Source organism: Stylophora pistillata, chromosome 4 (assembly GCF_964205215.1).
Source record: "Stylophora pistillata chromosome 4, jaStyPist1.2, whole genome shotgun sequence".
NCBI classification, from domain to species: Eukaryota; Metazoa; Cnidaria; class Anthozoa; order Scleractinia; family Pocilloporidae; genus Stylophora; species Stylophora pistillata.
Window position 1 is genome coordinate 25,136,364 of NC_142522.1, and position 26,590 is coordinate 25,162,953.

At 39.7% G+C, this 26,590-nt stretch overlaps 1 protein-coding gene across 3 annotated transcripts in view; it reads left to right on the plus strand.

The window, feature by feature from the left end:
- The window catches only part of LOC111332732 (sushi, von Willebrand factor type A, EGF and pentraxin domain-containing protein 1), a 67,142-nt gene that overhangs the window by 21,400 nt on the left and 19,152 nt on the right, over positions 1-26,590 (plus strand). For 2 of the 3 annotated variants that reach the window (XM_088756695.1, XM_088756696.1), the window contains exons 16-52: positions 4,061-4,234; positions 4,831-5,004; positions 5,753-5,926; positions 6,237-6,410; positions 6,680-6,853; positions 8,031-8,204; positions 8,760-8,933; positions 9,369-9,542; positions 9,655-9,828; positions 9,911-10,084; positions 10,201-10,374; positions 10,758-10,931; positions 11,278-11,451; positions 11,655-11,828; positions 12,327-12,500; positions 14,123-14,296; positions 14,560-14,733; positions 15,020-15,193; positions 15,326-15,499; positions 15,815-15,988; positions 16,694-16,867; positions 17,116-17,289; positions 17,399-17,572; positions 17,856-18,029; positions 18,328-18,501; positions 18,892-19,065; positions 20,205-20,378; positions 20,512-20,685; positions 21,074-21,247; positions 21,375-21,548; positions 21,754-21,927; positions 23,213-23,386; positions 24,338-24,511; positions 24,782-24,955; positions 25,240-25,413; positions 25,555-25,728; positions 26,228-26,401. In XM_088756695.1, the coding sequence (XP_088612821.1) occupies positions 4,061-4,234; positions 4,831-5,004; positions 5,753-5,926; positions 6,237-6,410; positions 6,680-6,853; positions 8,031-8,204; positions 8,760-8,933; positions 9,369-9,542; positions 9,655-9,828; positions 9,911-10,084; positions 10,201-10,374; positions 10,758-10,931; positions 11,278-11,451; positions 11,655-11,828; positions 12,327-12,500; positions 14,123-14,296; positions 14,560-14,733; positions 15,020-15,193; positions 15,326-15,499; positions 15,815-15,988; positions 16,694-16,867; positions 17,116-17,289; positions 17,399-17,572; positions 17,856-18,029; positions 18,328-18,501; positions 18,892-19,065; positions 20,205-20,378; positions 20,512-20,685; positions 21,074-21,247; positions 21,375-21,548; positions 21,754-21,927; positions 23,213-23,386; positions 24,338-24,511; positions 24,782-24,955; positions 25,240-25,413; positions 25,555-25,728; positions 26,228-26,401 (6,438 nt within the window). The remainder of the gene's footprint in view (positions 1-4,060; positions 4,235-4,830; positions 5,005-5,752; positions 5,927-6,236; positions 6,411-6,679; positions 6,854-8,030; positions 8,205-8,759; positions 8,934-9,368; positions 9,543-9,654; positions 9,829-9,910; positions 10,085-10,200; positions 10,375-10,757; positions 10,932-11,277; positions 11,452-11,654; positions 11,829-12,326; positions 12,501-14,122; positions 14,297-14,559; positions 14,734-15,019; positions 15,194-15,325; positions 15,500-15,814; positions 15,989-16,693; positions 16,868-17,115; positions 17,290-17,398; positions 17,573-17,855; positions 18,030-18,327; positions 18,502-18,891; positions 19,066-20,204; positions 20,379-20,511; positions 20,686-21,073; positions 21,248-21,374; positions 21,549-21,753; positions 21,928-23,212; positions 23,387-24,337; positions 24,512-24,781; positions 24,956-25,239; positions 25,414-25,554; positions 25,729-26,227; positions 26,402-26,590) is intronic. The other variant, XM_088756697.1, reaches the window with a different exon arrangement.

A 26,590-nucleotide genomic window follows, 5' to 3' on the forward strand; every position in this document is an offset into this window, starting at 1 on the left:
AGCTCATTTGACTCCACGATCTACGTAACTATCTTACGATTGGGAACTCTTATCAGAGCTCATTGCGGCCCCCCCCCCCCCCCCATCTATCAACAAACGTCTTGCGATCGGGAGCTCTTTTCAGGAATCAATGACTTCCCGTTCGACTAACAAACGTCGTGCAGTCGGGAGCTCTTATCACGCCTCATTGACTCTCCGATCAACATTTATTTCTTAAGAACGGGAGTTCGTATTAGAGCTCAGTGACTCCGCAATCGACCAACAAACGTCTTGCGATCGGAAACCCTCATAAGAGCTCATACTAATTACTCCCCGATCGACATAAATTTCCTACAATCGCGAATCTTATCAGAGCTCAATTACTCGTCAATCTACCAACAAACGTCTTGCGAATGGGAGGTCTTATTAGAGCTTGTTGACTCCCTAACCGAGCATTAATTTTCTTGCGATCGGAAGCTCTTATCAGAGCTCACTGACTCCCTGATCGACACAAACTTCTTATGATCAGGAGCTCTTATTAGAGCCCATTGACTCCCCGATCGACGGACAATTTTTTTTGCGACTTGGAACTCTTATCAGAGCCCATTGACTCCCCCCTTGAACAATCTATCAGCTCACTGACAAATAAGCTCACCGACTCTCCAATCTACCTCTTGAGATCGGGTGCTCTTATCAGAGCTCATTGGCTCCCCGATCGACAAACAAACTTCGTACGATGAGAAGCTCTTATCAGAAGTCAGTGTCTCCCCAATCAACCAACAAATTTTTCGCAAAGGGGAGCTCTTATCACAGCTCACTGACTCCCGCTCGACATAACTTTCTTATGATTGGGAGCTCTCATCAGAGCTCATTGACCACCCAATCTAACGGTCCCCAATTGAACAATAAACTTCTTGCCATGGTGATCACTGAACAGATCTTATTGACTCCTCAATCGAGCAACAAACATATCCAAACCTCTTATCAGAGCTTATTGACTTCTCAATCTACCAAAATACTTTTTACGGTCGGGAGCTCTTCTCTGAGCTCGAAGACTCTCCAGTCGACCATCAAACTTCTTGCAATCGGGAGCTCTTATCATAGCTCACTGACTCCCGACCTACTAACAAACTTCTCCCATTTAGGAGCTCTAATCAGAGCTTATTGACTCCCAAGACGACTGAAAAACTGCTTGGGTTCTGGAGCCTTTAAAAAAGCTGGTTGACTTCCCAGTCGACCAGCAGACTTCTTCCCATCGGGAGCTCTTATCTGATCTCATTAACTTCCCCGATCGACCAACAAACATCTTGCGATCGGGAGCTTTTATCAGAGCTTATTTACTCCCGAAATGACCAACCAACTTATTGCGGTTGGGAGCTCTTATTAGAGCTCACTGACTCCCCGATCGACCAACAAAGCTGTTGTATAAAGGCTGATAGTTTCGAAAGAAACTGTTTGGGGCTGCGTCGGTGGGAGTAACGAAATAATTTGGATATATCAACAAAGTTGCAATGGTAAATTGGCCACCGTAATGATTACAAAAGCTGACGTTTCGAGCGTTAGCCCTTCGTCGGAAGCTCTTTTCAGAACTCATCGAGCCCCCGATCAACTCACAAAATAATGATGATGATTTGTTGACTGGGTTATTGTCACCTATATGCTCTCCAGTTGGTACAGTATGTAAACTGTAAGCCAACTCTATATCCATAGAGTAAAAGTGTGACTTCGTGTCAGCTGTCGCCCCGAGATGTACATGAACTTCGTCGGTAGCTCTTTTCAGAACTCATCGAGTCCCCGATCAACTCACAAAATAATGATGATGATTTGTTGACTGGGTTATTGTCACCTATATGCTCTCCAGTTGGTACAGTATGTAAACTGTAAGCCAACTCTATATCCATAGAGTAAAAGTGACTTCGTGTTAGCTGTCGCCCCGAGAAGTACATGAACTTAGTCGGTAGCTCTTTTCAGAACTCATCGAGCCCCCGATCAATTCACAAAGTAATGATGATGATTTGTTGACTGGGTTATTGTCACCTATATGCTCTCCAGTTGGTACAGTATGTAAACTGTAAGCCAACTCGATATCCATAGAGTAAAAGTGTGACTTCGTGTCAGCTGTCGCCCCGAGATGTACATGAACTTTAGTGGAAGCAGCACCGTGAGCTGTTGTGAGGAGCTCTGTTTCTTAAATCTGCTGAGCAGGAGTCGAAGGTCTCTCCATGTATCATATACCTCTCTTCAGTTGTAGAGGCCGCCTTTTAGGTGCAGATGTTCTTGTTGATTACATCAGAGCTTGATTCTCCGTCCTTCTAGGCATAGAATGCTTTCAACTGCGACCACAGCAAAGCCTCCATAAAAAGCTTGTGTGCTCTAGCTCCACGGGTGAATGACTTTGAACTTCTTCTATACTACTTTCTTGAAATTTCTGGCCTATTGCAGCTAGAAAGCTTAACGCACAAACAAATAATAACATTCTGAAATACCTCAGGCTATCTCTACTAAATTTCTTTTGCCTTTGTATATAAGACAAGATCAATGTTCATGTATTTTCCGCGTGAACAGCATCTGCGATTTATTCTTTTCAGAATTTTCGATTTTATTTCACAGAATCACCTTTTTCCTTGGTTTCCCTAGAAACCATTGCCATGTAACCAAGCGAAATTATAATCCTTCAAGTATTTTTGCTCGCGTCCGAATGGTCGAAACGCATCTCGTGATCGAATATGTGGTAATAGATCCATGATTACCGTCACGAATAAAGAACAGGGTTCTACTCTTTAAAATCCAGAAGTCGGTGCAGTAGGAGTAGCTTGGTGTAAATTGGTGTAGTTTAGACTTGTTTGTTCATTCATAGACTCGTATCAGAAAACACTGAAAAATAAACATCCCACGCCGCAAACAATAAGCTGTTCGTAAACAATTTCCCGGCGTGTTGCTAAAATTTATGAAGGGTAGTAAACACAACAGCCTCCATTTGGCGCAAAAATATGCTCGAATATATTTGCCTTGGATATTATCTGTTCCTCAAAGCACATAGTTTTCCTCGAGCTTCGCTCTCGGAAAAACTATTCTTATCTCTGTACAGTCAATGTCTGCGGACAAATATCGGTGCATATTTTCTTGCCTAACGGAGGAGGCTTTTGTTTATTTATCCCACGGTAAGCAATTTCCGACGTTACTTCACCCCTCCAAATTTTATTTTATTTGGTCGAGTGGTTCTAGATGAAAAGTTCCTGAACACATAAATATCGGTTTTGTCAAAAGTACTTCACCGCCCCCTAATAGCGAGCCGCTAACCCCACGATTTGTGACGACGACTAACGTCATGTTGATCTCTGGGTATCAGGCTATCATAATCTGATGTCAAACCTTTGTGTAGTGGGGTGCTACGTGGTCGATTCGTTTTGGCTTTACTCCCGCGACTATTAATTGCCTCATGTTTAAGCGTTGGACTGTGTTCGCATCAAAATTCTGCAGAATGGAAGTACATTCGGAGAGGAAACAACGTATCCTCATTCAGTAAGATTTTCTTGTGACGAAGGCTTTACACTCTTGGGATCTACTGTAAGACACTGTCTTTCCAGTGGAATATGAAGTGGTCAGCAGGCGTCGTGTCAAGGTAGAAAGCTGTTGTCCAGATTGTGGATGGGTGTGAACAAGAATTTTAACCCTGTGTTGACAATTACTGAACGTAGTAATTGCATAGTGTAGATGAATTCTTGATAACTGTAGCAGAAAGTCAGATGTACCTTGTTGCATCTGTCCAAAACCCGAGGTATCCAAATTTATGCAGAAGACTGCAAACTGTTAAGTATACGTCACAAGTTTTTCCTCAACAGTTTTGTCGATGAGATTGTACAGATGTTTCAGTGTTCGAGTATGTAATTTGAACCATAGATCGCGATCCACGAAATGAATTGAAGATCAAATACCCTCTAGCCAAATTATTGGGGCAATAGGAGATGATCGAAAACATTTAAGTCCTTTTCTCCAATATCATTATGTTCTGATGGTGTTATTGAATCTTGGGCCGAAGTTTATGCCTAAGCGTAAATGGGTGATTACCGTCTACTTTTAGCGAAAGACTGTGGTCCACTTGCATCGCCGTCAAATGGATCTTCCTTTGGACGCGACACTACCTTCCCAAATGTCATATCATTCTACTGCGATGTTGGCTTCCTAATGATTGGGTCACAAACACGAAAATGCCAGGTCAACGGCAAGTGGAGTGGCAACGAAACAACTTGTAGAGGTAATTTAGAAATTTTCAAACTACTCATTCTCTTATTTTCCTATCTTTGGAGTGTAGACCCATTTATGTCCCACCCCCTTTCCGCAAAGAGCTACATGCATGAAAAACAAAATGAAAAGTCAAACATCTGAAATTGTGCTCGCTGAGGTCATTTCTTGGACGAGAAGACTCAATGAAAATTGTAGAATTTTTTGAAAGAATAGAAACCTGGATAGTACCTGTCGAAAGGAAATTAAGGATACGAGATTAAAAAAAAAAACCAATTTGCAGTCGGATAGGTATGTAAGTATGTTTTCAGTGTTCAAAAGATCACTTAACTTTAGACTTTTGATTCAGTGTCACGCTTTGTTCGCTCATTTAGTTGCTAATTTTGCACGAAAGACAGTTATAGACTTGTTCGAATTTCAAAATTTGTTCCTCGAAAGGATTTTCGTAACAAAAGTACTGAAATGCGACTAGACCACCGTGATGAGCTTTCTTTCTTCATTAACGGATCTCTAACTTAAGCAGAAAGTAATTTTATTTTTCCAAATGTTTCATCTTTAGAAGGTAACAAACAGTACACAATTCACAATTTCGTATTTCAATTTTTTCAGCTGTGGAATGCGGTTCACTTGCGATGCCATTAAATGGTTCTACGTATGGTGAACTTACCACTTATCCCAATAAGGTGTACTTTAATTGCGATGAAGGATTTGTCCTTGAAGGATCCTCTGTAAGACTTTGCATGGCAAATGGATCTTGGAGTGGAAATGAGACTTATTGTGCAGGTGAGTTGGATAGTAAAAAACGTCTTCACTAATTCTTGTCAAGTTTGTCATTCGAATTTTCTTTTTATGAAATCATCTCCGCAGTTTCTTTCTATCTATCTGTTTCTAAAATTTGCATTTTTCACAATCTGACAAAAGATTTTCTTCCTAAAGAAAACTCACTATTGTCACGCATCTTCGTTGAAGAAGGATGGCATTTAAGATGCTCGTTGTCGCAAAACTGTCCTCTTTTCTATTTATATAACTTGTCAACACGGGGCCATGTTGGTATCCATAAGTCAACCGTGATTGTTTTATTTCAATGCAGTATCAATAGCACAAATCTTAAAACAATATAGATTCTTTCAGTATAATGAATTGTCAAACATTACGAAGGCATTCAAGGATCTGTAACTTTTTTCCCCTCAGTATGCTGGAATTTTCTCGTGATAAAGACTACATTGAATACATAAGGATGCGTTTCATGGAAGTGATGCGCAAAATATTAATGCAGAAAATTTTACAAATGAAACATTTGGAGCCAGTTAGTAAGGTATAGACCACTTTCATAAATGGCTGCCGGATTAATATTCTTTTGTTTAAATTTGAATTAGCCCTTCTGGCCTCGCTTGAGATAATGTATTCTTTTGAATTTTGTATTGGAGAACGAGGTCAGAAGGGCTAATTTAAATTTAAACAAAAGAATATTAATCCGGCAGCCATTTATGAAAGTGGTCTATATGATAACTGTTAATTTCCTTGTCCATAGCTATTAACTGCGGTGAATTAGCTGTTCCAGAAAATGGAACGTTACGAGGATCTGCCACTACCTTCCCGGGTAGAGTTGATTTTTCTTGTTACGAGGGCTTTGTACTCGAGGGATCTAATTTCAGAATGTGCCAAGCCAATGGAACATGGAGTGGAGTGAACACATCTTGCAGAGGTAAAGAAAATAACTACTAGTGAAGAGAAGGTTCTTTTGACAACATTTTCTCCTGGCAATGTTCGACTAAACCAAATATTTTTTGGTAATATGCCTCATAAACACGCACGCTTCGAGCTGCATACGTAAGAAACACTCAGTGGAGGTTGTGCAAGTAATCCTTCCCCCCCCCCCCCCCCCCACCGTCCTTCTTGTAGGCTTCGGCAGCATTTCTCTGACCTTAATTTGTCTTACTTATGTAATGCGTACATGGCTATAATTTCACTTGTCCAAAAGATGAAGATCCATCACTACTAATTTTTTCTTCTAGCTAAGGATTGTGGGCATCTCCCTTTTCCAACGAATGGCTCAGTTTTTGGAAGTCAAACTACTTTTCCCAACAAGCTGGAATTCTCATGTGACAACGGCTTTGACCTGATTGGGTCTACTGTCAGGAAGTGTGAAGCAAACGGGTTATGGAGCGGACAACAACCAACTTGTCAAGGTAACAGAAACAACACTATTTTACCATTACTTAGCTGAAGTGAAGGTTCTAACATAAAAGGACTACACGTCTTAATACAGGTTTTCATTGATAAACTGATATCATTTAAAATTTACCTATCTTATCAACACAATTATTGTCAGGCAGACTAACAGTGCTGAGACAAACAGTGAATAGCACGTGAACACACCCAGTTTACACGAGGCATTTACTTTTTGTTATCATCTTTTTTTAAATGTACTACTGTTTTCTTTCCATATATCTCACAGCTGTTGATTGCGGTTTATTGCCTTTACTTCTGAATGGCACGTATCTGGGAAATTTGACCACGTATCCAAATGAGGTGTTATCGTTCTGCGACGAGGGATTTTTGTTGAAAGGTTCTGCAAAACGATTCTGCCAGGCGAACAGAACTTGGAGCGGAATCCAATCAACATGTGTAGGTAAAGAAATTTGAAGCGTATGCGACTAACTAACGAAAGACGACGAAAAAGTCCGTGAGGATTTAAAGAACAGACCCTCTGATTTCGCGATCTCGCGCTCAACTCACTGAGCTAAAAGGAACTCGTTGGTGAGGTGGCCATATCCAAGGTTTATATCTCTCAAGTATCCTACGTATACTGCCAGGACCGGCAATGTCCCTCGTGACAGTTTTTTTTAAAGATATTTAACAAATTTTTTTCTGCAGTCCGCGACCATCTTTCATACAACACGGGCCTTTTCAGATCCTATAAGTATGCGGGAGGCTTTTCCAATGAAATATGACTGGTTTACCATAGAGTTCTCGCGAATCCTCACTAGAAACCGTTTTCGTTACTCAGCCACCGAGCTGAGGAATTAATTTTGTGACAAGTGCCTCGCGTATTTCGCTTCTCGGAAACTGAGCTGAAGAATTTAATTCTGTTTGAATTGTATTAACTTTTAGCCCATTACAAATTTTAGTGAAAAACCAAACACTTTTTAAGCCTGTTTTTTTATAGTACCAATTGCTTTGGAAGAGTGAAGATAGTTCAGAGATAGATTTCATGGGCTGTGGGTCAAATTTATCGTTTTTCTTTTTTCTTTCTCATTTTTCTTCCTTTCATGATTTTTCTCTGGGTCCTCCAGTTTATTCCCCTTAATTACGAAATCTAGCATGTTAAACTCCTAGTTGATGATTGCGAATAACTGTGCACTTACAGTTTATTTAATTACGAAAACCTTTGAAGAAATGGCTGTTAGTAAAACATGTTGGGTTGGTGGAATTCCTCCTTTGGCCTGGTTTTTTAAATGCAAATCTCGACATATCACAATTTTGACTGCAATACTTGTTTTCGTAATTGCGCATCTTCATTAGATGAACATGTTTTGCTATATCAGCGGTTGATTGTGGATCTCTACCTGTTCTTGCCAATGGTTCGTCGTACGGATCGCTGACATATTTTCCGAACTCAGTACAGTTTTCCTGCGATTCGGGATTTATTCTGAGAGGTTCATCAGTGAGAAGTTGTTTATCTGCTGGTTATTGGAGCGGAAATCACACTACTTGTGAAGATCAGCTATTAGTAAAGTTGAGTTTATTTTGTTTGTACAATACTGTACTCAGGTAATATAATGTTATCTCGACTTATCTGTTTGTAGCAATTGATTGCGGAGCACTTAGTGTGCCAATGAATGGGAGTTTAAAGGGCACCAGGACATATTTTCCGAACGTATTGCAGTTTTCTTGCGGTGCTGGCTTTATCCTGGGCGGATCCACGGAAAGACAGTGTTTAGCCGACGGTTCATGGAGCGGAGATGACACATTTTGTAAAGGTTTGTTTGTAAAAAAATTTGTCTACGAAAATGATTGTATATATTTGTGAGAAGGATGTTTAACACCTTTTTCGCTTCGCTTTGGCCACAGTTGCTTATCAACGGAGTTATTAGAAACATTTTAGAATTACAATACTAATAACACATCCGTAAAGGTTAATAACCCAGGTTTATTATACGAATCGGGCAGTCAGAGGGCCAATAACTAAAATCAACCAATCAAAATGCTCTATTTCCGGTCAATATTCTCTCAGTATTGGACTGGGCACTTTCCCGAATGGTCCCGAATGATATCGCACTTGTATCCCTTTGAACTTCAGTCGTATAATAAATCTCTTATTAACCAAGCTTGCTCGGGACCATACTGGAAGAATATCGACCCTCGGTCTTTTTTGTACGGACCTCACTGCGCTCGGTCCGTGCTGTCAAGACCTCAGGCCGATATTCTCCCAGTACGGCCCTCGCGCTTGGTTAATAAGATACATATGTCCCATCTGTTCTGAAAAAAGCAAAAAAACAATGTGTTAATCATTATGGTAATTATCCTCATTTCAGCGGTTGACTGTGGTCCCTTGCCTGTTCTAAGAAATGGATCCTCTCACGGTGACATGACCGTTTACCCCAACAGTGTCTGGTTTTCCTGTGACACTGGATTTTTGCTTAGGGGATCGTCGAGGAGAACATGCCAGGCAAATGGAACTTGGAGTGGCTCTTTGACCCAATGCAATCGTTAGTAGCGACTAGAGAAAGAAAAAATAACACACTTAAGGTTCCTATGATGACAAACAAAAGTTTGTCATCATTTTCACTGGGAATTTTAAACCACACCTGTTTACACACACGCCCCCACCCAATACTAAGTAGTGGTAGTGAAGGTATTCTTGTACTTATGGGGGCGGTCAGTCTTTCCATTGAACGATCGGACGGACGGACGGATGGATACAGACCCTTACTTTTTAAACAGAAAGATTCAATAGAAAGGTACCATGAACTAAGGTATGTTCGTGTCTGGGTGAAAATATTTAGTTGTGCTAGTGTCGTTGTTATTATTTTTTATTTCTTACAAAGGGAACGAATGATTTCATCATGTAGCTTTACATGTCCTGTAGCTTTGTGCAAGTAATGCAAATGTCTCTTAAAAATAACGTGGTTCTGTTTTTTAAGCTGTTAATTGCGGACTAGTCGCAGCCCCCACAAATGGCTCTATGCGTGGAAATTACACAACGTTTCCAAACAAACTGCTTTTTTACTGCGACGATGGCTTTATACTGAACGGATCGTCCACGCGACGTTGTACGGAAACTGGGATATGGAGTGGTGAAGAAACAGTGTGCATTGGTAAGAAAGAATTGCTTTATGTATAGCAAGAGTTGTTAAATTTCTTGGTGATGCATATCACAACTAAACTTTGTCATCTCACAACGATGTTGTTCTCTTTCATCTCCTACAGCCAAAGACTGCGGCTTCCTTAGGACTCCAAAGAATGGGTCTATGGTTGGAACTGAGACCACTTTTCCAAATGCAGTCACGTTTAGTTGTGATGAAGGTTTTTTAATACATGGTCCGAAAGAAAGGAAATGCGAAAAGGACGGAACTTGGAGTGGAAACGAAACTATATGTACAGGTTTGAGATTACCAGACACAGAATTAGCATGCTTCTGCGAATTTTGCTTGTGTTGTATATTAATATACAATTTATTTTGCAGCCATTGATTGTGGACAGTTAAAGGCTCCTACAAACGGGTCATTGCATGGCGACCGTACAGTTTTTCCTGAAGGCCTACGATTTAACTGTGATATTGGCTTTATAATGAGTGGATCACCCGTTCGACAGTGCCAACCAAACGGTACATGGAGTGGGACTGAAACCACTTGCAGTGGTATGAATTACTTTCAATAAATTGACACATTTATAAATATTCAATATCATTCTAGGTGGATTAAATTTAGTCTATATGTATTATTAATTTGTTTTCTGGTCGCTCTTATTTTACAGCGATCGATTGCGGTAGGCTTCCAGTTCCACTAAATGGCTCAGTTTACGGAGATAAAACCACGTATCCCAACGTTTTGCACTTTTTATGTCACGAGGGGTTCGCTCAGCATGGTTCTACTGAGAGAAGGTGTCGGTCGAATGGAACTTGGAGTGGGACGAGTACTTTTTGCCAAGGTATACTGCAATATCTTACGTTAGTTAAATATTGGCAATATAAACTAGTATATATTATTTAAAACAAACCGAAAAAACCTCAAATAGGTTGTATTAACACGCAGAATTCTTTGAGAAATTTGTGCTTGCAAGAACTTGTAGTGGAACTCAAGAAATGACCATATGAAGAAGTTTAAAGATTGAGGATTGTTCTATTTTACTGATGTATTGCTTGGTTACGAAATCTCACCTCCCATTGAAATTTTAAATGTCGGCTATCCGTGAAATTCAGTTTTTCCCAAGTTTCACGGCTATATCGAAAAGCAGACAATTAATCTTCAAGACATGTGTGCCCAAAACTTGCTAACAACATCATGTTTCCTTTCTTTCATGTTATCTGTAAGCAAATGACTGCGGGCCTCCTTCGGTACCCATCAATGGCTCATCTCTTGGAACTGAGACAACTTTTCCAAACAAGGTTACCTTTCGCTGCGACGAAGGTTTTATTCTTGTTGGATCAACTATCCGTCAGTGCCAGGCAAATGCTAGCTGGAGTGGGGTGGACACATCATGTGAAGGTAAGAGAGATGCAGCTCGTGGCTCATTCCAAAGTGAGGATTTCTGGGTGTGAAAATTAGGCTGCGTTCACACTTGGTGCTCGAGCATGGTGCCCGGGTACGATTCCTGATGGGCACCAATGTGAACACACCTTTTTTTCTCAAGTACTCACACCAGAATTCGGGCACCGTGCCCCTACCCGAGTACAAGGTCTTGACCTTGTATTCAGGCTCTGATATATCGGATATCCAGTTTCTAAACACAGTACCATTTTGTGCCGGTGACCTGGCACTAGTGCTCAGGTACAAGTGTCAAGGAAGCGTTAGGTGTACTGTGTATTTTTTGAAATGTGTTTTCTTTTTGAAGCAATTGACTGCGGCTTTCTGGATGCACCTACGAATGGGTCTCTATCTGGCAATCTCACTGTATACCCAAACACAAAGTACTTTACTTGTGACCCTGGTTTTTTCTTGGCTGGCTCTTCAGAGAGAACTTGTCGAGCCAATGGAACTTGGAGTGGAACTAACACTACCTGCACTGGTGGGTGAAAACACATTTTAACAAGGATGGTACCTGTAGAACATTTGATCATATAAAGCGTAAACTGTAGGTTTAGTTGTTGGGAAAAGTGTCTTGCTAGTCAGAATGACTTTAGTCATTTATGATAAAAGGTAAGTTCAAATTTTTTCCTGAGGATTTTAAGTGTACTCACTGAATAGAAAAAAAATTTGAATCGATTTTAGCCATCGATTGCGGAAGACTTTCCACTTTGATGAATGGTAGTGTGTATGGCGAACAGACAATATATCCGAATGCTCTAAAATTTGAATGTGATGAAGGATTCACACTTCTGGGATCAGCAGTCAGAAAATGCCAGACTAATGGAACATGGAGTGGTGTCGAGCCTTTCTGTCAAGGTACTATAATAGTTTATTGTTAGCTTTTAAAAAAGGGGTTATGAGAACTTGTAGGAAACAAGAAAACAGCTGTGAGTAATGGAACTCAGAGTGGTTTGGATCTTTCCTGCTAATGCCTTTTTTCTGAAGAAATACTTCCTGGTTCTGAAAGGTGTATGATTTTTCAAAAGTTACATTTTACAACTTAGGAGCCAACGTTTGTTTTTCCAATGAAAAAAGAGAAATTAATTTATGTAATCATTTCTTCATCTCACTGTCGCAAATGACCGTGGAAATTTATCAGTTCCACTAAACGGATCTCTTTTGAGGAGTTAGACAACTTTTCCAAAGGGTGTTATGAACCTTCCAGCAAATTTTCTCTTTTTTCTGAGGAGATACTGCGTGGTTGTGGAAGATTTATGACTATTAACAGTTACATTCTCCAACTTAGGAATCAACTTTGTTTTTCCTTAAAAAGAGAAAATAATTTTATGTATTTATTTCTCTATCTCAATGTAGCAAATGATTGTGGAAGTCTATCAGTTCCACTAAACGGATCCCTGTTCGGGAATGAGACAACTTTCCCAAATGTTATTACCTTCAGCTGCGACGAAGGTTTCATATTGAAGGGATCGAATGTCAGAAGGTGTCAAGCCAATAAGACATGGACTGGAGAAGCTACTTTTTGCGATGGTAAGATAGGGCAGGCAATTAACGCTTAATCCCAGGACTAGAGACCATACTGGTTTTCTCTGTCTATACATTTGATGCAAGGATCTTGTTGGGTCTTTCCTCTGTTATTTTAGTCTTTCTCGTTACAATCTGGTGAGGTTAAACTGTCTACATGTATATTTAACAATTATTCGCTAATGTGAATATTGTTGAATAATCCTCGAGAAGAAGTCAGGGGATTATTCAATAGTAGACACAGCCTGACGCGAAAAAGGGTTTCAGTATAATTGCTCAGGTGCTCTCTACTTCTGTTGCACATTCGTTTTATTGTTGAGACCATTCTTTTACAATTGTTTTGATTATTCCTATCGAGATAAGATGCCAGTTTCCACTAGAATTCAACAGGTTTTTTTTAATTACACCAAACTTAAACACGAAGGCGCGCTATAAAAGGAGCCTTAGGTCCCACTGGACCATTTGTCAATCAACCGTGGTGTGATATAGAACTCTTTGAGTCAAGTCAGCTTGGGCTACAGCTGCTCCAAAGCAGTGAACAGTGGGCGCATTCCCCAAAATTGTTTTATGTCTTCATCAAAATACAAGAAATTTTGCGATTTGTATTACCTTTCTCCAATGGGAACTGTCTTTATTTGTGGCGGTAAATTTGAGATCGAAGTAGGCGCCTTCGTGTGGCGCGCTATATAAGGAAGTCTTCCCTGGGAAGACCTGGGCTCATTTGTCACTCACCCTTGACGAGTGCGGGTCAAATTCAAATGCTGGTAGACGAACAAAAGGAGCTAATGAGATATCTATTGTTCACTTCCACCAGCATGGTGGAATGAGGTAACGTGCGAACCACCTACTTCGATCTCAAATTTACCGCCACAAATAAAGACAGTTCCCATTGGAGAAAGGTAATACAAATCTCAAAATTTCTTGTATTGTGATGAAGACAGAAAACAATTTTGAGGAATGCGCCCGCTGTTCACTGCTTTGAAGTAGCTGTAGCTCAAGCTGACTTGACTCTAAGAGTTCTACATCACACGACGGTTGATTGACAAATGGTCCAGTGGGATATAAGGCTCCTTTTATAGCGCGCCATCGTGTTTAATACTGAGCACCTTTCGTGGTCGTTGGAATTAAAATTTCTGCCATCACGTTTACCACTTCCTTTGGAACATTGAAAAAAACGCGAGGGAGCCATTTTCAAATTTAGCGCCCCTGCTATAATTCCATCGCGCGAGGTGATTATGGCGAGATATGACGCGATCCTCGACCAATCAGAAAGAATCTATAATTAACGGAGCATAACACTAAGACAGATGTAAAGTGAAATGAAATGTTTATGCAGAGTTTATAATACAGCGTCGTGGAACTGTAGCATAAAACTTTGGAAAGCATTAGCTCCCATTCTGTACTTTATTTGTTGCACTGTATTGACACGAACAGCGAAACAATAGTTTTTATAAGATATCATTGTAAGGCAACTAATGACCAAACTACTTGGCTAAAATGGCCTTTGTTTTTTTCATGATTTTTTCACTTCCTTAGTTTGTTTGTTTGTTTACCAGTATGTTTTCTTTTTTTTTTCACCAATTTTGTTACTAGTCCTACTATTCACTACTATTTATTTGTTTTTCCAGCTGTCGATTGTGGCCCACTTGACCCTCCAATGAATGGCTCTTTATTTGGTAACCTCACAGTTTATCCAAACAGCGTTCGGTTTGCTTGTGATCCGGGTTTTATTCTTAGTGGTTCCTCTGTGAGAACGTGTCAGTCGAATGATATCTGGAGCGGATCTGAAGCAAAGTGTAGTGGTGAGAATTCCAGTCTCTAAAAGGTCTTTTAAAAGTCACGGGTCTGGCTCGCGATAATTATCACATCTAACACGTTTTTAACGAAATTCTATTCAATTTGACGAAGAAAAAGAACAAGTTATTTTTAAAAAGTAGACGGACGGACAATAGGCGAGATGGGCAGAATCGAAATTTCTATCCTTTGAGTGTAAGTACAAATTGCACAGTTTGTAGTGAGGTAAATATGAGTATTTTTTTCCTTAATGATTTTTGTTGTACTCTAGCTATCGATTGTGGGTCATTACCTGTTCCACAAAATGGAAGTGTACTAGGCAAAACGACCGTATACCCCAGCATTCTGCAATTCACATGCGACGAAGGATTTGCACTGCACGGATCTAGTCACAGAAAGTGTCAAACAAATGGAACATGGAGTGGAAACAACTCTCTTTGCAAAGGTGGAAACGAAATTTTGTTAAATGTGCTTTAATCGCTTATTATAGATATCAAACAATTTATCCAAAAGCTAGGTCATGGAAAGGTTTGGCGAAAACTTATATTTATGCGTTTTCCCCCACTGAAATGGCCGAACTCATTTGAAGTAACAATCGCACTATTTTTTGTAATCGATTCAGCGTCAAAAGTAGATTGTTTGTAGGAATTTTGTATTACTTTGTTGGTTTATTTTGTTTATTTCTCACCAAATTCGATTCCCAGTTCATTTCATTTCTCTCAAACGTTTAGCGAATGACTGTGGTCCTTTGTCAGTACCTATGAACGGCACCTCATTTGGAAATCTAACAACTTTTCCTAACGAGATCAGCTTTGCTTGTGATGAAGGTTTCATTTTACATGGATCTGCTTTAAGAAATTGCCAAGCTAACAAGCTCTGGAGTGGAAATGACACATTTTGTGAAGGTAACAAACCGTTTTCTCCTGGCTGTTTCTGTAATTTTAAACGGACATTGAAATAACCAATAACTAATTGCTGCATGCACTGATGGTGCGTCAGCTGCGGACAATTTGCAAAGGATTCATTTTCTTTTGCAGCTGTTGATTGCGGTTACTTAGATGCGCCCAAGAATGGCTCTTTGTCTGGCGACTTGACGATGTTCCCAAATAGTTTGGAATTTCAGTGTGCCTCGGGGTTTATTCTCAAAGGGTCCAACATTAGAGAGTGCCAAGCGAACGGTACATGGAGTGGATTAAAGACTACGTGTCATGGTAAGTTTTAACTTTCCAATTTCTAATTATTCTTATTTCTTTCCTTTCAAGTGGAGGCTTAAGCAATATTTTTTTTATTTTATATTTCTGGTGTGGTTTATGTTTTCCTACTAACTATGAAAAACTGAAAGATGATGTTAAACTCGCCAAGAAAGGACGATCAACCGTAGTACGCGAGCGAAACAAGACAGAGATTTTCGTACGAGTGGTTGTGCATATATAATTCCTTGAAGAATTTTCTGCTATGATGTTAAAACGGAGGATAAAATGAACATCTATCTAACCTCCCTCAGTAATAGTTTTCTTTACCTACAGCTATTGATTGTGGACAAATACAAATCCCTCAAAATGGAAGCATGATTGGCAAAAACACGACCTATCCCAACACGCTGCGGTTTTCTTGTGATGCTGGGTTCACACTTGTCGGAGCCCCCGTTAGAAAGTGTCAAGCAAATGGAACATGGAGTGGAACCGACGCATTATGTCAAGGTGAAAAGACTTGAGCTTTCTTTTATGCTCAAACTGAACCATCATGATTCCCCTTTTATAAGGAAGTTACTATTTCTTGTTTTCAATTACTCCGTTATAATTATTTGGTATTTTTTTTATGTAGTTTCGGTATTTCTTCGTCTGCTTTTCTATTTTTGTAGTCACTTTAGAAGATGTGATGGAACTATTTTGATAAATGTGTAAATAGTTAAATTATGTTTGTATTGTTGTACGTATTATTGTATGGTTGTAAACTTCGTGACAATGTTATGCAAAACCATACAGTGGTGACAACTGGAACATAGAAGAGAAACCAGAACCCAAAAAGCCAAAAACCGAAAACCGCATAGGACACCAAATCCGAAAACCCCGGTTAGTGTTTTTGGCGAAAACCGAGAAACAAATGCCAAAAGACGGAAAATCCGCAAAACGCAATAAACACCTAAACCGAAAAACCGAGGTTTTTAGGCACTAAAACCGAAAAACCGATCTAAAAACAGCTTAAACTGAAAATTTCAATGCCCCTTCCTTACGCCCCCTTTTTCTGGGTTGCCGTGGCCTATTACACCAACGGCAGCCGCTTACGGAAAAAGTTATTAAACAGTATGAAACCAGTTACGCAGAAATGTCGTTGTAGTGTTTTCTACTCATTTTATGGCCTTTCAATACAAACCTGTTATTATCCTTATTATCTGTTCAATACAGCAAATGACTGCGGATCTTTGTCCGTTCCCTTGAATGGCAGCCTATCTGGTAATCTGACTACTTATCCCAACAAGGTCAGCTTTAGCTGCGATGAGGGTTTCATTCTGAGAGGGTCTGCAGTACGACAGTGTCAACTTAATAAACAGTGGAGTGGAAATGACTCATTTTGTGAAGGTATGTTTTGAGTAACTTTTTGCTTTTAACAGAAAGCAAATTGAAACTCACAGGTGAATTGCAGTGGAAGAATTTCCTGAAAATGAAGCCCGGAGAAAGTTAAGGCTTCGACAGGGTTCGAACCTTTGCCACTGAGATACTTGTTGGCTTGTTGAATGTAATTATCGTCTTAGCTCCAAATCCGCAAATCAAATTACTATCAAAATTATTATCGATATTACTTAACTTTAAAATGCCCACTTTATTAGCTAAAGATTGTGGAATGCTCACTATACCCACGAATGGATCGCTGGAAGGATCACAGTCAACATTTCCAAACAAAGCTATTTTCGGATGTGATGAGGGCTTTATCCTGAGAGGCTCCAGAGTTAGGGGATGTCTATCAAACGGCAAGTGGAGTGGAAACAAAACATTCTGCGAAGGTAAACTTTAAAGTTGCTGGTGTGAGTTGATTTACAGTACGTATGCACTGTAGAAATTTGCAAGTGTAACAATATAAGAGCTTTAACCGTATCATTACCTTCCCATCAGCTAAAGATTGTGGTGAGCTAATGACTCCAACCAACGGCTCTTCATTTGGTAACCTAACAACATATCCGCACGAAGTGATATTCAGTTGCGACGACGGTTTTATTCTGCGAGGGTCGAGAACAAGGCAATGCTTGTCAAGTGGAAACTGGAGTGGGAACACCACTATCTGCGTCGGTTAGTATAAACACTATTGTAATATTAATTATGTAACAAAATGACTGTAGTCATGGACAATAGCTGGAAGAAAATCAAATGGAAAATGGGATGGAAACCAAACCATTTGTGAAGGTAAAGAACCCAGTGGTGAAATTTCGCCTCATTATGCATTCTTAAGGTTACTTTGTTACTGAAATAGCGATATCTAAAACAATTTGAATTGCATTAATGAAGTAGTTTTTGGCAAGTACTGTATTCTTTGGATTATTGTGATTTTATTTGCTCTCGTTGTTTTTTGAAGCTATCGATTGTGGAGAGCTTATGACTCCACAGAATGGCAAAATGTTTGGTGAAATGACAACGTACCCAAATATCTTAAGGTTCGATTGTGACGAAGGCTTCATTTTGACCGGATCATCCATGAGGAAATGCGGAACGAATGGTACTTGGAGTGGCAGTGAAACTAAGTGTCAAGGTTCGACGATCTTTTGTTTTTCAACATTCAAATAAAACTGAATTAACTTATTTTAAAATGAAATTCGAGCCTTTGAGACCCTTATTAGCTACAAATTCAAGCGTCCCTTTCATGTCTACTTCTACTGTACCCTTAAATAATGTCATCCTGTCTGGTTCACCTGCCAACCTTAATGGCAGCCAACACAAGAGGAAATCATATTGCCTTGTAGTGTACCTAAAAAAGCACATTGTTAACGCCGTTGGTGATAATCTGTCATGATGATGATGATGATGATGATTATTATAATTTTACTTAGCTAAAGATTGTGGTCCCCTAGCCGTTCCAGTGAACGGCTCATCTGTTGGCGATCTGACAGTATTTCCTCACAAGGTCGTCTTCAATTGCGATGAAGGATTTCTCCTCAGCGGCTCTCATGTCAGACATTGCCAAGCTAATGGAACTTGGAGTGGAAATCAGACATTCTGTCAAGGTCTTTCTTTGCTTTTTAGTCATTGAGACTAGATTTTGGCAAGATTTCAGTCGTACCGTATCTCAAAATAACTAAGCTGTATTTAGCGAAACAGACTTTTAATCCTCCACATTTTGATGGGACCATTATTATTATAAGCCGCTTGTACGCTAAAACAAAAAAACGCCAGAAAAAAAGGCTAACGTTTTCTTTTAATGAGATAAGATGGATTATAACTTAAGATTTCGTTTTCCTGAAACTATTTCGTTGAGTCTTTCAGATTGGAACATTCACTTTGGTGATCGGGCTGACACTAGGCACCAAATACAGAGTCTTAAAAGGCTAAAATTCGTTGTTCTTCATAAGTGCTAATGAAAGTTTTTTTTTTTTTCATCTCTTACCATCCTTTAGCTGTCGACTGTGGCACTTTATCTGTTCCTACGAACGGCTCCTCTCTTGGTGCAGCAACAGTTTACCCAAATAGTCGGCGTTTTATCTGTGATCCTGGATTCATCCTAAACGGATCCTCTGTGAGGACGTGTCAGCCAAATGGAACATGGAATGGTTTTCCAACCACATGTAGTGGTATGTCTGAAGCAGACATCAATGCACATGGACATTCGATGTTGCTCACGTGTTCGTTTTGAGGATACAACCCACTGCTAAGTTTTTTATTGTCCGCCTTATTGCACTTACTTTCTGCTATGATACTCATTGTAGTGTTCGACTCGTATATCTTATTAGACGTTTTGTTGTGTAGTATCGCCGAGTATTTTTACGAGTTGTGCCGTATTTTGACGAGCCCGTAGGGGATTCAAAATACAAGTGACGAGTAAAAATACTCAGCGATACTACACAACAAAACGTGTAATAAGTTATTTATTATCCAACACGCGAAACTGTTATTTCAGTGCGGGCGAATTTCGCGGATATTTATTTACGGGGAGTGCGTGACAGAAGTATGCGAAGCGGAACGGAATTGGCGCGTTGTCGTGTTGCTGTTTTCAGGTCGTCTAGCTGTTTTTCTTCGTTCGGTTCAGCAAATGAACTTGGATGTATATTTGCCAGCCATTCTGACTCTTCGTCGTCGGAAAAATGATTCAAATTGTCCGCCATTTTTTTCGTAACTACAATTCAACTCTTCGCTTGCGCGATGCGAGAAAATCTATTTAACCGGAACTCTAGAGTACAAATACCGCGTGATATTTGTACTCGTCTATGGCGTTATTTGTACTCTACGAAGTGTAGTTGGATAATAAAGTCAGTTATCATTCGATATTCACTTCACGTGTGTTATTTTATGCAAGTGCTACTTGTTGCACGCTGATTATTTACATGTTCAATTCCATTCATGCTGATGTGTTTCTGCCGCTTGTTCCCTTTGAACCTTTCGCGCTATTCCTGACCCGATCAAACGTGGTAAAGCATTTGTATCCTCGATTTCGAAATGTAATTTTCTTTACTTCATTCGTGAAGGGACGGAACGGGCTGACGGACGAACTAAGGATTCACCACACCTGTCACATAATTTCAATCATCGTCCTTTCGTAAAGTCTCATCATTCTTTAATTTACTCTTGTCGTTCAATCAAAGCAGTTTACATCACTATCACCTAGTTAATTGATATTCTCTTACTTTCCGAAATATACATAGTTCATTAATTATTCTAAAAAGACGTGATATTTTATGGTACCTCTCTTGTTCTTGGCGGTATTGCATTTCAGCTGTTGACTGTGGTCGGCCCCAGCCTTTGCGAAATGGGAGCGTCATTGGAGAAAACACTGTGTATCCAAATTTTCTCATTTACGATTGCGACGAAGGTTTTATCCTTCGAGGCCCCGCTAAGATAAAATGCCAAACTAATGGAACTTGGAGCCGAACTGACAGCTTTTGTGAAGGTAAGAACTCTTTTCTTGCAAATGATATAGAGTCACTGGATGGAAAAGAAAGGCATTGGTACTCAATCATGGTGATGCGGACTTTGCGATTTTTAGAACAGGTCCTAACATGTCCCTTTCCTTTTTTTCACAGCTAAGGATTGCGGTAATCTTTCAAAGCCATTAAATGGTTCCATGACAGGTCATGAAACAACTTTTCCTAACAAAGCTACTTTTGATTGCGATGAAGGATTTATTTTAAATGGTTCAAGTGTCAGGCATTGCCAGTCGAATGGGTCTTGGAGTGGCACAGAGACCTCGTGCATAGGTGGGGACATATTTACACCGGGTCACGGATCCCTTTATAAAGTAAACATTATAAAGGAGTGATATTACTGTTTTTAGCTTTAGGTGTCTTGCAGCATCTGTAGAAGATGCCACATGACAATTGCGGCGTCTGAACTTTCAATATACTTCTAATTAGTTCAAGGTCTGGACAGTCGTTACATTGAGAGCGCGTTTCAGTTACTTAGAGAGGAAAAGATGCCTTCCGCCGAAAAGTTTACTTTTTTCTATTTTTATCATTAAATGTTGTGGTCTCTTTACAAAGAGATGCATTGAAATAGAGGTATACGTATTTTGAATAGCAGACATATCTGTTGACAGGAATATACCTGCACGCATTCAACTCCTTTGCAATTTTACTTTTTTCGCAGCTGTTGACTGTGGTTCTTTATCTACACCCATGAACGGTTCATTTCATGGTGTGTCTACAGTGTTTCCCAACAGTGTACAATTTAGTTGTGACCCTGGATTTATTTTGAGTGGATCATCAGAGAGAACTTGTCGACCCAATGGAACTTGGAGTGGGTTCACAACAGTATGCACTGGTAGGATTTATTTGTAGATGTATTTTGCACAGCCAATCGGGCGAGTACAATAAACTATCCAAATTCTTTAGGTAAACATTGCAAAAAGTAAATTTTGGTAAAAAAAAGTCCTTTCTGTTTCATTTAGCGAAAGACTGTGGTCCTCTTACCGTCCCAACAAATGGCTCCAGTATTGGTTCTCTTACTACTTTTCCGAATAAGATTGACTTTAGTTGTGACAAAGGTTTTCTCCTGAGAGGCTCTCAGACGAGGCACTGTGAGAAAAATGGAACATGGAGTGGAAATCGGACCTTTTGTCAAGGTTTCTCCAGTTATTTTTGTCTTTCTAAGTTACATAATACATTTTATTTAGCCATGGTGCATTTGAACTATTTTTTTTTTTGCGATAAAGTATTGAAAAGATTGAGGAAAGTCTTTGTGATAGGTACTTTATGAATCAATAATCACCAATACTGCGCTACATTGTTGATCACTAAGAGAGTGTCTTGTAAACTTTCTTTTTTAAGCTGTTGATTGTGGCTCCTTATCTGTTCCTGTGAACGGCTCCTCTTCCGGTGACTCCACTGTATTTCCTAATAGTGTGCTTTTTTACTGTGATATGGGCTTCATTCTCAGTGGATCTATTGTAAGGACATGTCAGCCTAATGCGACATGGAGTGGTTCTCCAACTGCATGTAGTGGTACGTCTAACACGGAAACAAATCCGGTGTATTTTTTTGTATTTGGTTTAACAGAAAATCGTTTTGGCATATTGATCGAGATAACTTATATTGTGGTTGATATGAGAACCGCTGTGCTTTGTATGTGCTAAGTTCACAGAAGAGGCACCATTATATCTTGCGCATAAGTGGTATGGAGGTCGCTGCGTTACGGCAATTTGTTGACTAGTTTCGTACCTACAAAACATAGTGGAGGAAGCAGACTCTTAAAAATTGAGCACCACAGCAGAAGAATTGTAGCTAGCACTTCAGGTTTTGAACACAAATCCTTAAAAAACTTACTTTCCTTTGCTAAGTGAAAAAGCAACTGAAATAGTTTTAAGAATTGTCTCTCGGTGTCGCGGAATGGAATGGAAACCTTGTTCGTTTCAACGATTCTGTTGAATAAGTATTTTCTTTTGTTTTTCAAAAAAATTATTTTTCGTTTAACTTCGTTTATATATATGCTGTATTACCTCCAAAAAGCGCCCGGGCGCTTGGAGGAGGGCGCATAATTGAGGGGGGTGCTTCATCATTTCTGCATCAACGAGCTGTAACTTTATTTTGGCTCAATCTTATATGGAAAGACAAAAACTACAACGTTATCCATGTAGACGTTAACACAATCCCTTTAATTTATTTAAACACAAGGGAAAGATTTGTTTTCTTAAAAAGACAACAGGGACTAAGTCAAGAAGTATAACGACAGTCCATTTGGAACTTTTAAGTCCCAAATTGGAACTCTTTAACACGGAACTTTTATGTATTTGGAGCTTTTTAAAAAAGGTGAGGCCCAAATTAATGGTCCTCTAAGGCTAGAGTATGGACCAGTTGTGCTTGGAAAGTTAACGGCATTTACCAAGAATGCAGCAATAGGACAAAAATTAAAGTAACAGATAAGGCACACAAAGAAACTTTGCAAGCACGTGGAGATTGAATTAACCGTTGGCAGAATATAAACTATTCTCCTGCATTAGTTCTGCTTTGAATTGTTTAAAGGTTATAAATTGGCAATAGGAACAGGTTTTTTCGGTATCCCTGCTAATCTGAGAGAGTAAGGGAGGGGGGGGGGCAGTTATTTTGCATTTTGGCTTCTGGGGCGGGCGCTTATTCGAGCGCGGGCGCTTATTCGGTTTCGTTCTTTGTGTTAAACCCTCGTTGACCGTGCGGTGTAAAGTTTTTTTTAATCATTTCAATGTCTTAAGCTGAAACACTATTCGCTAGTCTTTCCTTAGATTCATCTCATGTTTGTTGTTTTTTTTTTTAGCCGTCGACTGCGGTTCTTTATCTGTTCCCATGAATGGATCTTCCTCTGGTAACTCAACGGTGTTCCCCAATAGCGTATACTTTCAATGTGATCCTGGTTTTCTTCTCAATGGATCTGTCATAAGGACTTGCCAGGCAAATGGGACATGGAGTGGATTTGAAGGCCTTTGCAGTGGTATGTTTGATGCAACAAAAGGAAAAAAGAAATATGTTATCGTCCTGCTGCCACAAGGCAGAATACGTCAACGCTTTGCTCGTACGAGCTGATGTTAAAAAATTTCTCATCTTACATTGCACTCACGCAAATGTTACATCTATTCTGTCCTATGCGATCCTTTGTCACCTTCGATTTTCTGCTCTCAAATTTTTTTCTTTGGTGTTGCTTATAAGATGTACACAAATGTCGATAAAATTTTATTTGTGTGTACTTTCTCAGTTTTGCACTCTTCGTTGTCAATCTCACGTGATGCCTTCGAACCATTTTATGCTATAAGTTCGCGAGTAAACTTATTCTTCGGTTAGTACACCATAACAATATAAAAACCTCAAGACGAATGGACAGACAGACCATTATTATATCCCACTGTGTTTAACATCATTGATCGTGGCATGAATTAGTTCCCTAATGGGCCCTGGTAAGAAAACAAAACCTTTTTAGTTTTTATGCATCCGCTTGATTTTGCATCGTCATAACAACTGCACCTGAAAAGTTCATGATACAAGAATCTTGAAATGGTTTATAATCCCTTGTTTTACGCACAACGCAAAGGCAACAACGAGGCGGTTGAATCAATATTCAGGGAGTAAAACAGAATTTCTGCACGAGCGTTTTAAGAGTTTGTACATTTCCAAGGTGTTCTCTTTAAAGTAATGGCGTGAAATCCCCAGTGCCTTTTAAGAACGGAGAGTCTGACGGCAAATTGTACCAATGCGGCGGTTTCCAACTCAACATTGCCTTGTCAGTTATGTTGAAGACGAACCTCCTAAGAGATATAAGATAAAGTTGTTGCTCGACGTTTTTTGTGAATCGCCTTGTTACTGTTTGAAAAGAAAAAAAAAGATTCTCTAAGCTTGATTATTCTTCTACGCCTCTGCAATGTTTTATGTTCATTTGTTTACATTTCAGCTGTTGATTGCGGCGATCCTCAGCCTTTACAGAATGGAAGTATTGTTGGCAAAAAGACAGTCTATCCAAATGATGTCATTCACAGATGTGATGAAGGATTCATTCTGCATGGTTCCTCGAGAATTACATGTCAGACAAATGGAACGTGGAGCAAAACTTCAAGCTATTGCGAAGGTAAATTTTTCAATTGAATCCAAAGTAGTCCTGGCTTATTTCCTGCAGCATTTGGTTGTAACCAAGGCATTGCAGCCTACATTCACGAGGACAAGTGCATTTTATTTTGGATGTGCGAGAAGTCTTGAGATGAAGTTTGTTGGGATATTCTACGAATTCTGCAGTTTGAAACTTTTCCTCCATCGATATCAGGATGATCCTACATAAGCTCAATGCTAGTCTCTACATCCTATTAATCATCATTAAGTTTTACTTTCTCTTTTCACACAGCCAAAAACTGCGGTGCTCTGGATATTCCTACGAATGGTTCAATAACTGGAAACAAGACAACCTATCCAAATACAGTTCATTTTAGCTGCGACGACGGATTTATCATGAAGGGATCCACTGCAAGACAGTGTCAAGCAGATAGGACTTGGAGTGGTAATGACACTTCTTGTGAAGGTAAGGTTCCTCGGTGATCATACTTTTCCTTCATGAAGAAATTGACTGGTAAGCCCCACTTGAAATATTCTTTTCGACACTCCATGCAGATAATCTCATTTTTATCACAATCAAAGGAAAAGAAATTTGATGTTCATCAGGAGATCATTTTTCTTCGTTGGGTAATGCAAAAGAAGGAGATAGAGAGAGCTAAGCCTAACGTAGTATTGATGCAGATACTTCTTAATGATCGCGAAATTGCTTTGGATGAAATAACCTTTTTTTATGAACTCTTTTTCTTATAGCTGTCGATTGTGGTCCTCTTTTGGTTCCCGTAAATGGCTCTTCTTCTGGTAACTCCACAGTTTTTCCCAACAACATAATTTTCAAATGTGATCCTGGATTCAATATGTATGGATCCCCCATGAGGATGTGTCAGGCTAATGGGACTTGGAGTGGAAAAGCGGTCTCATGTGCCGGTAGGTTCCAATAAAACATATGAAATACGTTTGCAGCTCCCTCCTCCTTAAATGTTATGTGTTTGACAATAACGTTAGTTCGCTGAATTCTGCTGCATTCTGCAAGAACAAATCTTGAATTCTGCTTTCATTTCTACGCAGCGAAAGATTGTGGTCTGCTTACAGTTCCGACGAACGGTTCGTCAACCGGCGAGCTGACATTCTTTCCAAATGAGATCACCTTTAATTGTGATAAAGGTTTTCTTCTCAAAGGCTCTCCCATCAGGCAATGTCAAGCAAATGGGAACTGGAGTGGAAATCAGACCTTTTGTGAAGGTTCGTATTATTCAGCTTGTAATTAATAGCCTGTCTTTTTTATAAGATCGGTACGATTAGTGGCTGTGTGTGAAACTTGATTTTTGCAATTGTATGTGACAACTTCGATGGGAAAGCTCCTATGTAACAGCGAAAAAAAGCGTTTTGAAACCACCAGTAGAACTTTTTAAGGATCGTTGTGTGCCTTAATTCGATCCGTCGGCTCTGTTCTGCAGATGGGCGAGGTCGAACAGAACTCGCTGCTTGGCCCTCAGTAAACAGTGATTAAACTAATTCTTTAGAGCAAAGAATAGATAATTTATCCCTCGTCGAAGTACGTCAAAAGCAACAGGATTCCGGGCGATATGAGAAACCTGGCTCGAGTTGCATACTACATTCAAATGCGGGTCTATTCACAGAATCAGAAGAATTTTTTTTTCTCATTGAGTGGGTGCTATGGGTTTTTAAGTTCAGCTTTTCATTCGTAAAAATATTGCAGCAATTAGTTTTTCCTCTTCAGCTGTCGATTGTGGTCCTTTATCAAATCCTATGAACGGCTCCTCTTCTGGCGACTCCACAGTGTTCCCCAATAGTGTGCAATTCGACTGCGATTCAGGGTTCGTTCTAAGTGGATCCCACGAAAGGAAATGCCTGGCGAATGGGTCCTGGAGTGGTCTTCCGACTGTATGTAGTGGTACGTTTGAAAAGAGCGTTTCATCAAGTGAAAGACAAGATCACAAGAGTAACAAAAAAGACACAACTCGAACATATTTACGATTCTCGACTTTCTCAGCAAAAATCGCTCAGGAACATGGCTGTTTGTATAGGAAGATATGGTTGGTAATCATAATAAGATTCCAACGCAAAAAATCGTAGCTCCCGG